General features: G+C 41.1%; 1 protein-coding gene across 1 annotated transcript in view; it reads left to right on the top strand.

Annotated features, from left to right (window-relative positions):
- CRISPLD1 (cysteine rich secretory protein LCCL domain containing 1) overlaps positions 1-15,745 on the top strand; it is a 127,974-nt gene that overhangs the window by 70,074 nt on the left and 42,155 nt on the right. The window contains exons 4-10 of the mRNA XM_056522174.1: positions 1,144-1,262; positions 1,344-1,476; positions 2,094-2,209; positions 2,427-2,527; positions 10,511-10,693; positions 12,109-12,169; positions 12,719-12,785. Coding sequence (XP_056378149.1) covers positions 1,144-1,262; positions 1,344-1,476; positions 2,094-2,209; positions 2,427-2,527; positions 10,511-10,693; positions 12,109-12,169; positions 12,719-12,785 — 780 coding nt within the window. The remainder of the gene's footprint in view (positions 1-1,143; positions 1,263-1,343; positions 1,477-2,093; positions 2,210-2,426; positions 2,528-10,510; positions 10,694-12,108; positions 12,170-12,718; positions 12,786-15,745) is intronic.

A 15,745-nucleotide genomic window follows, 5' to 3' on the forward strand; every position in this document is an offset into this window, starting at 1 on the left:
TGGATTCATTGCAATGACATCTTTTTAGAGTGACTATACACATTCAAAGGTAATAGGTACAGTATCTGTTTTCTTCTGTCCAGTTGTTAATGTTTGTTTCAGCCCTTTATGTTAATCTCAGTTGTGCTGCACCCAATGATATATGTTAGTAGATAGAGTCCTGGCATACTGTATACTTACAATGTAACCTAAAAATAACATGTAGACAGAACCTTATTCATATATTGCGCTGGTAAATCTAGGTGACAACATGGGCCACATTACAGTTCCCACAGGTGTTATCACTGCTAGCTATGGTTGGCATTTGTAGCATTTCCTACACAAACTCCTTGGTGGCCCATGACAGTGCAGCCCAGTTGTCATGTTGTCGTAGTCTGTTAGTATTTTAGCTGTAGTCTAAGAGTAGACAGCAGGGATTTCCAAATAGTATTGTTTGGGTAGCTGAAACTTTGGGCTCATGTAGCTCTATAATGTATAATCCCCCCCCCCCCCCCCCCCTGTACTCAGTTTGTGTGTGGTTTTACAACCTTGCACCATTCAGTTCAGTGGAACTGACTTGCAATACTACTCCCAGCCTAAGAGTTGGTGTGGTGTGGACAGGTTTTTGGAAGAAATCAGCTCTGTTTTTCTAATTCTGGATAACCCCTTTAATAAAAGGTGTTATAACACTTTACATTATTCCTATTCTTTCTTCTTACTCCACCTATATAGCAGTATCCTAGGGACTTATTATTGTCCTTCTTATTTTTATGAACTCTGTAATACCATGTTGCAATATATATATATATATATATATATATATATATATATATATATATATGTCATTTTTATTACTTTGACACATACTTTTGTGTTCTGATACATATGTCTTGCGAACTTGTAATAAAAACCAATAAACTTTTGTTGAACACTAAAGGTGCAACATAAAAAGTCACACATTTTTTTTAGCAAAACGAGAGTTGCACAAAGATTTGCACCTTTTTTTTTTTGACTAGAAAACTGGCTCAACCCTGTTAATATGTTTCTGTACTCAAAGTATATAAAGCTGCTTTTAGCATAAATACATTTTGTCTTTCATACTCCTTTGGAGAACAATATAATATCCCTCTGAAAGAGTTTTCATTATTTCCTTGTTCCTTAAAGATATGGGATGCAGAGCTGGAACGATCTGCTGAGGCATGGGCTGGATCTTGTCTATGGGAACATGGCCCCGCACATTTGCTTCCATCAATTGGACAGAATTTAGGTGCCCATTGGGGAAGGTAAGACAGATATTTATTAGGTTCCATAAAAATCTTAGCTTCCATTTAATAAAAATTAAGACTTTTTTATGTTTCCTATAGGTACAGACCACCCACTTATCATGTCCAGGCATGGTATGATGAAGTCAGAGACTATACATTTCCATATCCACAAGAATGTAACCCTTACTGTCCATTCAGGTGTTCCGGCCCTGTATGTACTCATTATACACAGGTAAGATTCCGATCCACTACAGCTAAAAACTAGAACTTTTAAGCTTAGAGCACATTAAGTACCCAATACTTGTATTTTATTTAGGTAACAGTTTAAAGGACAACTCCAATGATTTTTCTTTTATGTTATGCCCGGACTGCCAGATTAAAAATTATAAACATCAATTTACCTTCTACCGCTCCCATGATGCTGCCAATATTGCTGTCACTTCCACCAGCCCCGGTCTTTTTTCAGCTTTTTGAGCTCAACACGGTGGGGGTCTTTACACCCAAGCCCTGACAGATCAACATTTTTAACATGTATGTATGACATTTTTTTTAAATCTGCCTAAACCAAAACACAGTTCTTTCCGAGACTGGAGGTGCTGCACAGAGGCACAGCGGCAGGCTCCCCGCGATCAGACATCTTATTCCCTACCCTTTGGGGAGATGATTTTTGGTTGTTTTGGGCAAATTCATACAGTTTTGGTTTCAGTCAGAGTCAAGAACTTGGACCTGTGTGTCATACTATACATCTTAAAACATAAGCTTTGTGATTATGTAAAATGACATTTTGAATTGTAACATGTGCATGTTATATATTTTTGGTCTTGACATTATTTGTGTTTTCTGTTTTAGGTAGTTTGGGCAACAAGTAGCAGGATTGGCTGTGCTATAAACCTGTGCCATAACATGAATGTTTGGGGGCAAATATGGCCAAAGGCAATATATCTAGTGTGCAATTACTCCCCAAAGTAAGTAAAGTTAAAATAATCTTCATTTTGTACTATTTCATGAAGTGTAAATATTAAGTTGAACATACGGTTCCAGATATTACTTATATGAATCTTAATAATATTAAGTTGAACATACGGTTCCAGATATTACTTATATGAATCTTAACATTTTAGAACACATAGACGATGTAGACAATATTATTCTGGTAAATTAATGGTATATTTATTTTTAAAGGGGAAATTGGTGGGGCCATGCTCCCTACAAACATGGCCGCCCTTGTTCAGCTTGCCCACCCAGCTATGGAGGAGGCTGCAGGGATAATCTTTGTTTCCGAGGTACAGTATGTCATATAGCATAACTATTCCAAAACTTATTTGCAGTCCTTAAAGCAAATGTTCTCTTTTGAGCACCATTTTAAAGTTTACATTAAGATGATCTCTAGTTACAGCTTATGTTATGAAAGAGAACTACATGTATAACTTTGCTTGTATTGGAATTCTGCATGGAGATTCCACAGCAGCAGAGTCCCATTGTAATTAATGGGATTCTGTTGTGTACAGGGCGGAATTTCTGCACCAGAAACATCCGATTCCGCTGTCGGCAGGAAGAATGAACCTGTCCATTCTTTCTGTGGATTCCGCACGGAATGCATTGCCGTCTATAAGAACGCGCATTCTCGTGCTGTCTTAGCGTCGGCATATTATGCCGGCACCCACAGTCTGCGGACTGTTTACGCAGAGATTTTCTGTGCGATATTCCGACATGTAAACCCGGCCTAAATGTATTCAATACCAACCAGTTGAGCTGTAAGTGTATTTAATACTAACTAGCAGAGCTGTGAGTATATTCAAAACCAGCTTGTGAGTGTAATACAACTAACAACAAAAATAATGATATAAAAAAATCTATCTAAACAGTTGAGTAACTTTATAAATATGTTGTATCAATACATAAAAGGTAGAATTGAATTAAAGGGGTTCTCTGCCCCTTGACATTTTACTCCCTATCCAAAGGATAGGGGATAAGACGTCTGATTGGGGGTCCCACCACTGGGACCCCTGCAATCTCCCTGCAGCACCTGGCGTTCATTTAGAACCCCGAATGCGGCATCGGAGGCTTGTGACATCACGGTCACGCTCCTCTTGACGTCACGCTATGCCCCCTAAATGCAAGTCTATGGGAGGGCGCATGGCGGCTGTCAAGCACCCTTCCATTGACTTGCACTAAGAGGGAGGGCGTGACATCACGAGGGGTGTGTGACTATGACATCAGCGCTGCATTGCTAGTCATCAGGCACAGAGGGAAGTTTGCTACCCTGTGAGACAGTGGCAGAAATGGTGGTGGGGGATTGCTATATTTCCCCAAGGTTCCAGTTGTAGGTGGATATCAGGTTTCAGGAAGCGCATATCTGGTCTAAGAGAAGCTGGGTGAATCCAGGAAATAGTTAAATCCCTGGAAAGACTTAGCTTGCTTGGAAATTTTGTAAATACTGTTATTGAGCCTGGATTTTTATGGGATGAAACACAGGTTTGGAAATGGGGTTTTCATCCCCTTTCTGGGCCACTCCAAATTTTTCGGACTAGCCAAGAGCAGCACAGGTGCTGCAAACAGCTAATCACTGAGTGTGAAGGCTGTATTTGTTCTGCTGTTAAAAAATGAAAAAAGGAGAAGCCCTGTTTACATGTTACTTCTGTGTCATGCCACAATTTGACTAGAACTACAGCGCCAATCCTCCCCACCCCTTAACCCCTTACTTTGCGCACAAGGACGTACATTTACGTCCTGTATATGACCGTAAGCATCGGAGCGGTGCTCGCGTCATGCACTGCAGGTACACTGATAGCAGCCGGGGACCCGCTGGTAATGGTGGACATCAGTGATTGTCCTGATGTCCGCCATTAACCCCTCAGATGCCGTGATCAACACAGATCAGGGCATCTCCGGCAATGCGCATGCTTAAATGGATGATCGGATTGCCTACGGCGCTGCTGCGGGGATCCGATCATCTAAAATGGCACTGCTGCGGGTATCCGGTCATCTAAAATTGATGCCTCCCTCCGTCTCCTGGGGTGTTCTGTTCTGATCAAGCAGACCAGAGCAGAAGCTCACCGATAACACTGATCAGTGCTATGCTTATGCATAGCACTGAACAGTATTAGAATCAAATGATTACTATAGATCCCTCATGGTGAACGGCGTAAGAAAAAAAAAGTCCCAAATTGTTTTTTTTGTCACAATTTATTCCAAATAATTTTTTTTTATAAAAAGTGATTTAAAAGGTTCATATATGCAAATGTGGTATTGATCATGGTGCAAAAAATGAGCCCTCATACAGCCGCATGTACAGAAAAAGGAAAAAGTTATAAGTGGTCAAAATAGGGAGATTTTAAACATGCTGATTTTTTAAAAGCGGTACAATAATAGAAAAGTATGTAAAGATGGGTATCATTTTAATCGTATTGACTCACAAAATAAAGAAAACTTGTAATTTTTACTGTAAAGTGTACAATGTGAGATCAAAAACCTCCAAAATTAGCAAAATTGTGTTTTTCATTTAAATTTTCCCACAAAAACCAAAAAAATTGGGGGGTTCACCATACATTTTATGGTAAAATGAGAGGTAAAATTGTTCACGTAAATAACAAGCCCTCATATGGGTCTGTGGATAGAAATACAAAAGAGTTATGGATTTTAGAAGGCGAGGAGGAAAAAACGAAATTGCAAAAATTGGCCTGGTCCTTAAATGGGGTACTCCTGTGGAAATCTTTTTTTATTTTTTATTTTTTTTAATCAACTGGTGCCAGAAAGATAAACAGATTTGTAAATTACTTCTATTAAAAAATCTTAATCCTTCCAGTACTTATTAGCTGCTGAATACTACATGCTGACATCACGAGCACAGGGCTCTCTGCTGACATCTCTGTCCATTTTAGGAACTGTCCAGAGCAGCATATGTTTTTTATGGGGATTTTCTTCTACTCTGGACAGTTCTTAAAATGGACAGATATGTCAGCAGAGAGCCCTGTGCTCGTTAACAGCAGAGAGCTCTGTGTTCAAAAAAGAAAATAATTTCCTCTGTAGTATTCAGCAGCTAAAAAGTACTGGAAGGATGACAATTTTTTAATAGAAGTAATTTACAAATCTGTTTTAACTTTCTGGCACCAGTTGATTTAAAAAAAAAAAAAAAAAGTTTTCCACCGGAGTACCCCTTTAAGGTCAAAATGGGCTTGGTCCTTATGGGGTTAAAGGGGTTTTCTTGGCAGGGAGGATGTTTTTTATGTACTGCCTTCCAATGCCTTGAACATAAAATAGCAGCTACTGTATACTCACCTTACTGCTTCTCCCCTGCCATTTTGACGCCATCTAGTCCCTTCTGTTTTCCACTTCCAAGTTCCTGTAACATTTTGTTTGGGCAGGAACTTTCTGCTTAACCAATCAATGGGATAATTGACCATGAAGTCTCTTATGGTACATTATACAATGCTTCTGCATTGCAGTGTATTGTACTTGTCATAGTAATTTGGACAAGCATCTTACTAAGCCTTGCCTCTTAGAGACCTAACAGATATGTAAAAATGGCAACAAATCACGTTGCAGGAGTAACAATGGTGATTATAGTTTATCTGCTTAACCCTTCAAATGCTGTAGTCACTATTAACCACAACATCAAAACAATTAAATGGCATCAAAGTTATCTTTGATTCCGGCCATTGCAGGAAAAAACTAGCTGTATGGTAACGTTGACATGCATGGTTGATATTGCAGACTCCCCTTCATCAGAACTATCGTTATTTTCATTCAAACATCTGAATTACTGGGTATTTTTGGGGACATAACAATAAGTAGTGCAAGAATAGAAGCCTATATACACACCAGCTTTTTTTTTTTAAATAGCGTGATTGTTAAGGGGGCCTGTGGATGCTTTTGTTGTGCCTCCTTTGCTGTATCACTGTATACACTAGTTATATGGTGATAAAGGCAAGGGGGATGCATAGTACAGCATTTATACACTGCTCAGAAATATAAAGGGAATGCTAATATAACACATCCTAGACCTGAATGAATGAACTAATCGTATGAAAAACTTTCCTCTTTACATAATTTTTGTGCGATTTTGTTGTCATCACATTCAACTATCAATGGAAATTAAATTTATCAACCCATGGAGGTCTGGATATGGAGTCACACTCAAATTCAAAGTGGAAAACCACACTACAGGCTCATCCAACTTTGATGTAATGTCCTTTAATACAAGTGTGTGGCCTCCACGTGCCCGTATGAACTCCATACAATGCCTGGGCATGCTCTTGATGAGGTGGTGGATGGTCTCCTAAGGGATGTCCTCCCAGACCTGGACTAAAGCATCCGCCAACTCCTATACAGTCTGTGGTACAACGTGGCCGATGGTGGATGGAGCAAGATATAATGTCCCAGATGTGCTCAATCGGATTCAAGTCTGGGGAACAGGCGGGTCAGTCCATAACATCAATGCCTTCCTCTTGCAGGAACTGCTGACACTCCAGCCACATGAGGTCTAGCATTGTCTTGCATTAGGAGGAACCCAAGGATAACCGCACCAGCATACGGTCTCACAAGAGGTCTCTAGCAAGCACACTGAGGGCTGTACGGCCCACACCATTACTGACCCACCGTCAAACCGGTCATGCTGGAGGATGTTGCAGCCAGCAGAACGTTCTCCACGACGTCTCCAGATTCTGTCACGTTTGTCACATGAGCTCAGTGTGACAGCTTTCATCTGTGAAGAGCACAGGGTGCCAGTGGCGAATTTGCAAATCTTGGTAAACTCTGTCAAATGCCAAACGCCCTGCACGGTGTAAGCACAACCCCCACCTGTGGATGTCGGGCCCTCGTACCACCCTCATGGAGTCTGTTTCTGACCATTTGAGTGGACACGTTTGGTGGACCACCGGTGTATGGCGGGACCACGGGCGTAGTGGTGTAGGTGGTGGGGCAAGATGGTATTAACCCCTGGGGTAAGATGTTATTTACCCCTAGTGTTTGTGACACCAGAGGGGTTTTTGGTACTGGAACCACATGAACTGTATCTCCGCTATTTCAATGGCTAGTTAAGGAAAAGAGAGTCCACAACCAGTTATGGTTCCCAGAGAGGTTCCTATAGATTCCCAGAGAGGTGGCCAGGAACTCAGAATACCTTGCAGCTTGCTGGGACCAATTATACTTGTAATAGACTAGAGACAATTATCTTGAGGCTTGACTATATGCAGGACTTGACTACTTGTAGTGGCAGCAGACATAGACTTTTGACTTACTGGAATGACTGTAGCTTTGTGGCCTTCCAGGTAGCTGGTCACTTGCACTGAGATCTCTGGTGTTAACTGTTCCTCAGCAAAGATCATAAGAGAAGAGAGTGAATTGTAATGGCCACCCTTTTATATAGTGGGGGGGGCTGGACTAAAGCCCATTGGTCAAGCTGCGGGTCATAGGTTAAGCTGGTGCTCTCTGGGAGAACATGTGACAACAAATCATGTGACTGCATAACATAACATGTGACAGACTTACAGGTCCTTGAGACAACCTCTCACAGGTCCTCTGCTCTATCTATACATTAATATCCTGTCTATACATTAAAGCAGTATGCAGAACATACTGGAAATAATGGGGAGACCATGCAGGGGAGCCCCCAGGTCACTGAGGGTCTCAACCTGACAGGGCCTAAGGGTAGTACAGGACCATGTTCTGTACTGGGACATTACACATGCACATTTGTGGCCTGCTGGAGGTCATTTTGCAGGGCTCTGGCAGTGCTCCTCCTGCTCTCCCTTGCACAAAGGCAGAGGTAGCGGTCCTGCTGATGGGTTGTTGCCCTCCTACGGCGTCCTCCACGTCTCCTTATGTACTGGCCTGTCTCCTGGTAGCGCCTCCATGCTCTGGACACTATGCTGACAGACACAGTAAACCTTCTTGCCACAGCTCGCATTGATGTGCCATCCTAGATGAGCTGCACTACCTGAGCCACTTGTGTGGGTTGTAGACTGTAGACTAGACTTTAATTCATCAACCAAAACAATCAAGATTCCTGCTTTCATATATTAAAGACCTTTTAAAAATGTAAAACAAAACAAAAAACAAACAATAAATAACACTATCTGGTTGGTTGCAATTGCCACTGCTCCTCCGACAAGGTTTGATACACTTCCATAAATGTGTGAATCATCTCACTGAGTAGGCAAAACGTAAAAATAACCTGCAAGGTATTGTTTGTTGAACTTGCTTGGCACTTGTTCATGGCTAATAATATTTACCATTGCTGTGAAAGGGCCATGTATCTGGTATTTCTGTGTATTTATACTGAATAATCCATATTTTGTGAGACATTTCAACACTGGAGTCATACCTCCTGACATGAGGATTAATGTCCATCTTGATGTCCCCTAGAGGAATAGTTTGGTGGTCTCACCTCAGTCTCCAGTGAACCAGAGTCTTCTTTTTTTAAACCACAACTTGTAATTAGGTTGAGATTTACACAGTTGGCAGTCGTGTAGGGAAGATGCTTATTACTGGTCTGGCCATGCTCGTTCCTAGAGATCAAACAAGGTCACTTGAGTGTGTAGAATGTACTTCTGGGCCGGTTCCCAACATACATTTTTTTCAAACAAACTTAGCTATACCGTCTTTATAGAATACACTATGAAGTGGGATTTAACCCTAACCAATAATGTGTATATGTTTTATATACACCAGTCAGCCATAACTGAAAATATTAAAACATTGCTTTGGTACATTGCTTAGGTTCTGTTACATTCGATCTATGCATTGGAGGTGTAAATCGGGAGTATTCGGTGTCGGACATCAGCCAGTGGCCATAATGTAATAAACACACAAATAAATAAATTGTATACTGCATAGTTTATATTTTTGCATTACTTAATCTGTTTACCTAAACAGTGATGAATGCCAAATGGACACTCTTATATACTTAAATGCAGGAAAAAGGAGAACAGGGCTTCATAGGCTGTATGCATTATGCACATTATGAATAATGTGCTCATCTATATGTGTTGTGTTATTACACTGCACCTATATATGCCTTTTTTTGTCTGCTCCGAACTGACTATGTAGGGACCATTGCCTGGCTTCTCCTGATCATCTGCCTTGTAGTCAGAATAGGAATCACCACATATGAGAAGAACCAGTAGAAGGAGAGAAAAAAAAGAGAGAAAAAAAGAGAGGAGAGAGGGCAGCGCCTCGTGTGTTATACTAGATATCAGGGTCCCAGCTGGGACTGGAGTAGCGAGGTCTCTTTAAATTTGTCACTCACCAGATAGAGGAAAAAAACAACTGCAATTCCCAAGGTCCAAACAGGAGAGGATAGAATATTCTCCAATGCAGATAAGGAGAGAAGCAGAAAAAAACGGACCTTATTCTAGGCGCTGATCGCAGAATCCAGACCATTCAAACACAATTGTGTCAGAGAAAAGTGCCAGTAGGCACTATGTTTATTAACAAATTCCAATGACGTGTTTTGGAGGGTATATCCTCCTTCCTCAGATTGGCAATCTGAGGAAGGAGGATATACCCTCCAAAATACAGGTTTTAGATAGGTACACCAATCACTAGATTCTATGAGCACTATCAAAAATGGTCCAAGGTAGGACAACCTGTACTTTTTCAACAAGGTCATGAGTGTGTATGTCGACAAGGAATGGGTGCAAAGGCTATCCTGTTTAGTCTGATATCACAATAGAGTTACTAGAAAATAAATTGCCAAAAAAAAATGAAATAATAATCCTGGGTGCCATAAGAGCTATTGAGGAGATTTTGTCTCAATGACTGTAAAAAGGAAAACTGTTAGCAGAGTCAACCACACTAACCATAGGTACTGTCTGGTAGTGCAGGTGGCGCTGATTATGATGATGCCTGCAATGCCCAGATCCGTTGCAGTGTTCCTCCGTTATCTTCATAATTGATATTATTCAAATGAGCAGTCTCGGGTGGAGTTACGATGGGGGCCTCGGGCACTGTGACGTCTCAGTACTTGGCCCGCTCATACATATTCATACACTCCCCTCCACTTCCCCGCTCTTCATTCACTCCTACTGCGCATATGCTGATGTCCAAGATGGCCGGCGCTGAGACGTTACAGTGCCGAGGCCGCCATCATTACTCTGCCTGTGCCATGACTGCTCATTTGCATAATCTCAAGTAGGGTGACTCTGCTGACAGTTTTCCTTTTAAGGAATGAGGGACACCTGCACAATGTAAGACAGGTAGTTATACCTGATGAGCTACTATGTTAAATGGGTTTGGGACATATTAACACTTTTTTTTTTTTTTAGGAGATGGTTCAGAATTTCACTATCCTATTCCCGAGCCTGAGGAAGAAACCAATGAGATTGAGAGACAACGTTCAAAGGCGCTTGACACAACTTCACAAAGTAGAGCGAGAACTCACTCCCCTACAAGTTCCACTAGGACTGACAGCTATGATAGCAATGAAGTGATCAGCACGGAGCAAATGTGTGAGTTAAGCATCTTAATACTACTCATGGTTACCTAGTTTATACCTCTCAGAAAAGATGTTCATCAAAATCAAACAAGAAATAGAAGAGAACATGGATGAATAGAAGGGGTATGGGAAAAGTTTGGAACTGTGTTTCTCCTGGTTAATCCAAACTAAGGTAAAAAATAAAAACCTAAAAAAAAAAAACAAAGTCTGGAGTCAATGGAAACATTCCTCCCCTGATCCTATGTGGCAATCAGAACGGATCAATGTTTGAGTGTTATTTTGGTCTAAGAAATCTTCTAAGCCTGTTTTGAAGCCATCAGCTGTGATCAATTCCTGGAAAAAAAATTGTAGTTGTGGAGGCTACACACTACAGAATTAATTTCACACCTGTGCCGAGGTACTGAGATGCACTATACCCTTAGTGCCAAATAACATTAAAATAGACAAGGAAAGAAAATCAGACCTCAAGGTACAGGTGGCTAAGTATTACTTATGGGAATATGGATGGAGAATGACGTGAGATGTAGCTGGTATAAAGCTCATTTTATTAAAATGGTTGACTAACAAATGTAACCAGATCGCCGTGCAGGGCCCTTGCTACAGGTATGGTACAATATGCATATAAAACAGGTAAAACATATATAAAAGATTATGCAATATATGCTAAAATGCCACTCTATGACATCACAATCTATCAAGTGTCAGCACCATTTTTGCCCGGGATAGATGGGTAAATATTCATACATTTGCACCGAGAGTTATAAGAACATCAAGAGTTATTGTGTGCTTGTTAATAGTAAGTTTTCAAGGTTGGTAGGTATAATCCAAAATGAAGCTCTGTGTGAGCGCAGGCTGGCATGGGGACGCACCCGGCCTACAAGAAAAGTTACCTGCGGTCTTCTGAGGGGGAAGGTCACTGGATGAAGAAAAGTTTGAAGAAAAAGTTTGCCAGTGGAGGTTGGTAGCAGACTAACCAGGCGGTCACGTCCTCAAATGCTGGCGTCCTGATGGCACAGAATGGCGTACGGCTCTCAGCGTGTGGATCGCAGCAGCAAGGAGTCTTTAGCGCTAATACTTGCGGTGTCCTCGTGTAGTAAGTACAGTTTAAGCACATACTGTGCAGTGGTCCAAACAGCAGGGACTGCAGCACTTACTAGATTGCAGGATTGGTGGAATTCAGTGATAGAGGTAGCTGAACAGACTTGATGGGGTCTGTATGGATAGACAGACGCGTTTCGGGGGGGATCTCCCGGAAACAAAGATGTTTTGATTCATAGCAGTTGTGTCCAGCATTGCCTTGTTCATGTATACTCATAAATAGTCTTTAATAAAAAAACATCTTGCATGTTGGAATTTAACTGTTTACAAGGATAAATTTGTCTAATTATTATTTTTTTTTAAATTATTTTTTTTGTTTTTATTTTGCAGCTCAGATCGTATCTTGTGAGGTCCGACTGAGGGATCAGTGCAAAGGGACAACATGTAACAGGTACCTGAACACCCGCAATGCCGTATTTTATGAAATGACAACAAAGTTGTCATTACTGCAGGAATATGGGTGCTTATTATTTTCTACAATATCCTGGTAGATAAGTTGAGCCAACCTTGTATAAGCATTTACTATATTGTATACATTATCTTACACCTGTTTAATTTCACACATGGTGATGGGAACCAAGTTTAAGGCAAACTTGTATTTCTATATAAAACCTTCTCATACATGATCATTGCAAATTCCAACTATAGGGACAACTATAAAAACTGTCACAGAGTGATTGATACTTTTTTGTAAAAATGGAGCTTGTCCCTTTTTTATGCTACCCTGGATTCAACAGGTTTCCTTTACAGTGTACCTAACTATACAGGTATTGTGAAGCCTGCCCACAAGTTGTCTTCCTTCCTATTGAGAAACTGACATAAGTAAAAAAAGAAAAGAAAATAAAACAAACTTTAAAAAAAATGTACTTAGCATTTTGGTAAAATACCCCTTTTATGTTTTACTTTAGTGCTGTAATACAGTTTATATTTTTATTTTTAGATATGAATGTTCGGCTGGCTGTTTGGAGAGCAGTGCAAAAGTAATTGGAAGTGTATTTTACGAAATGGTGAGTTACTACATTAAAGGAAATCTGACATCTGGTTCACCCCCACTAAATCCAATACACAGGGCTGTGGTGCGGGTGAACCTGAGGAAAACAATGCATCACTTACTCCGATCCTTGATCCTATTGCTGAGCCAAACTTTATATTGCTCAATGGTGACAGGAGCTGGCATGTCAAGCATTCCTGTTTCTGTCCCCTCTTCTCCAATCTGCCCTCTCCGCATGTGAATATTCATTGAATCTTCACCTTAACATCTTAATGACATGAGAGAATATGATCACATGAGCGTTATGCTCTGACTGCAGAGCGTAGGCCCCGTTGCCTCGCTACACCCAGAACAGTGTATTGAGGCTATCTAAGCAGAGCACTATGGATCATAGTCTCTCAATGTCATGAAGATGTTGGGGAGAAGATGAATATTCACGAGGTGGGAGGGCAATGATGCAATATATAACAATTTGATGGCTTGATTTCTAGCCCCTATCTCTCCTCTCCTAAATGATCTTCTATGCATATTTACTAATACATTTAAAGTGTTACTGTCATTTGAATTAACTTTTAACATGTTGCACGCATATGTGAAAAATTTAGATCGGTCGGGATCTCAGTGCTGAGATCCTGTCTGATCGCTAATTATAGCCAGGTTAATAATGCTTCACTCCCCTGCACGAAATGCCATGTGACTGATTACAGGAAACAGGCATTGTTGTAGTCTATGTAACACGTCTCCTGTAATTAATTAGACTGCTCACTGAGCTGGGGAGTGAAGCACTCTGCTGCGATCTTCAAGCTGCTATAACAACTGGTTATAATGACCAATCTTAAAGAGCAAGTCCCATGTTTCAGGCCGGCACGATCTTCATCTCCAGCGTGGGGAGACCCAGGCCATATTGGGCAGTACAGTTGCCCATACCACACTTTTCTAATGAACAAGACTCATGCAGGAGACTTTGCTGAGCATAGTACAGTTGCACAGATTTTCAATGCACAGGCCAGCCCTATCTGACAGGTGGGTTCCAACTTCTTGGATCTGTACCTATTTTAACATCGAGGGTCTCCTCTTCCCCATTCTGCCTGATAAGGCAGCTGCTGGCTTCCACATTTATGTCTGAATACCACTTTAAGCTGGAAATAGACGCAAAACTGGTCATTTATACCTGTGGATGATGCCAGAAATAACATTTGTACAGTAAAATATCATTAGACGTTGCCAGGACTGAAAGGGAAAAGACACCTTTTTTTAATAACATACAATTGTATCATAAGCTATAGACACAATTTCAAGCTACATATGAAAATATCAGCAGATTGTCAGCAATTGGTTGTTTGCAAGAAGGAAGATGGTTGGTCAATGGCAGATGAGAGACGGCAAATAGAGAAAACTGTTGAAATCTTTGCTCCCCTAATAAAAAAGTTCTCATGTCCATGGTCAGCTGAAGAGCCAAGTGTCTTAGGTTTCCATGACAGGTGCAGTTTTGACACTGGAAATGTAAAACATGGAATGTGTTGTTTACTTGCTTGGATAACCCCTTTCTTATTCAGGAGCTTTCTCTTTCCATTAATAGTTGTTCTTCTATTTTTAACCTGTTCTGCTAAGGTTCAATTACACAGTAAACCTACAAGGGGTCTTCTCTACTACTGGGATCCCCACCAACCACAAGAATGGTGTTCTCATTTGTCCCTCATTTGAATGGGTCAGTGGATGGACATGCCTGCTGCAGCTTTATTCCACTCCACAAGACAGGTAGAGATATCTGAGCACATCATTTGCCTATCAACATCAGTCTAATAAAGTTGAAGAGTGTGGTAGTGCGCATGCCTGACCATCCTTCTATTCAAATGGAGAACATTCTCCTGATTGGTTGGGGTCCCAGCCCCTGGGCCCCCAGGGATCAGACACAAAACCCCTCTCCTGTGGATGTTTGAAAGATACTCGATTAAAGGGGTACTCTGCCCCTAAACATCTTATCCCCTGTCCAAAGGAGCCCGCAGCTGGGACCCCCAAGATGTCTGTGCAGCACCCGGTGTTCATTTAGAATGCTAGGTGCCGGCAGCAGGGGTCGTGACATCACAGCCAAGCCCCTCATTACGTCACACCAAGCCCCCTCAATGCAAGTCTATGGGAGAGAGTCTGGCAGCTGCCACACCCCCTCCCATAGATTTGCATTGAGGGGGGGGGGGTGACGTCATGAGGGGTGTGACCGTAACATCACAACCCCGCAGCCGCCCACTCCAAGCATTTGGAACAAAATGTTAGGAATGCTAGGGCAGCGGAATACCTCTTTAAGAGTCAATCCTATTTTCTTTCCAAGCCAAAGTATGAGAACTAGAAATTCGGGAAGCTTTGCTGAAATCAAAATGAAACTCTCCCTTTATTTAGATTATACACCTCCCATTTTGTGGTAGAAAGGTTAGTCGCTTGTCTTCCAAGACTATATAACAGATGAAATGGGTACAACCCACGAGCTGCTTTTCCCCTGTGAATATAAACACAAATTACAAGGTTTGACAGAAAATATAAAAACAGAAAGAAACATAGAATCTGTCGGCAGATAACAATTTGGCCCATCTAATTTTCTCAATATTCTGAATATATTCTATAAATTGTCCCTGTCCCTAATCTTATGTCTATCCCATGCATGTTTAAACTCCTTCACTGTATTTGCAGTGACCACTTCTGCAGGAAGGCTATTCCATGCATCCACTACTCTCTCAGTAAAGTAATACTTCCTGATATAACTGCAGAAACCTTTGCCCCTCTAATATAAAGCTATGTCCTCTTAGTAGTTTTTATTTTTTTATATATATTTTCCTCCTTCACAGTGTTAATTCCCTTTTATGTATTTAAAAGTCTCTATCAAATCCCCTCTGTCTCTTCTTTCTTCCAAGCTATACATGTTAAGGTCCTCTAAGGCTGGGTTCACACCACGTTTTCTTAAATACGGTTCCCGTATACGGTTGG

The sequence above is a fragment of the Hyla sarda genome, chromosome 5 (assembly GCF_029499605.1).
Source record: "Hyla sarda isolate aHylSar1 chromosome 5, aHylSar1.hap1, whole genome shotgun sequence".
In the NCBI taxonomy this organism is placed as follows: Eukaryota; Metazoa; Chordata; class Amphibia; order Anura; family Hylidae; genus Hyla; species Hyla sarda.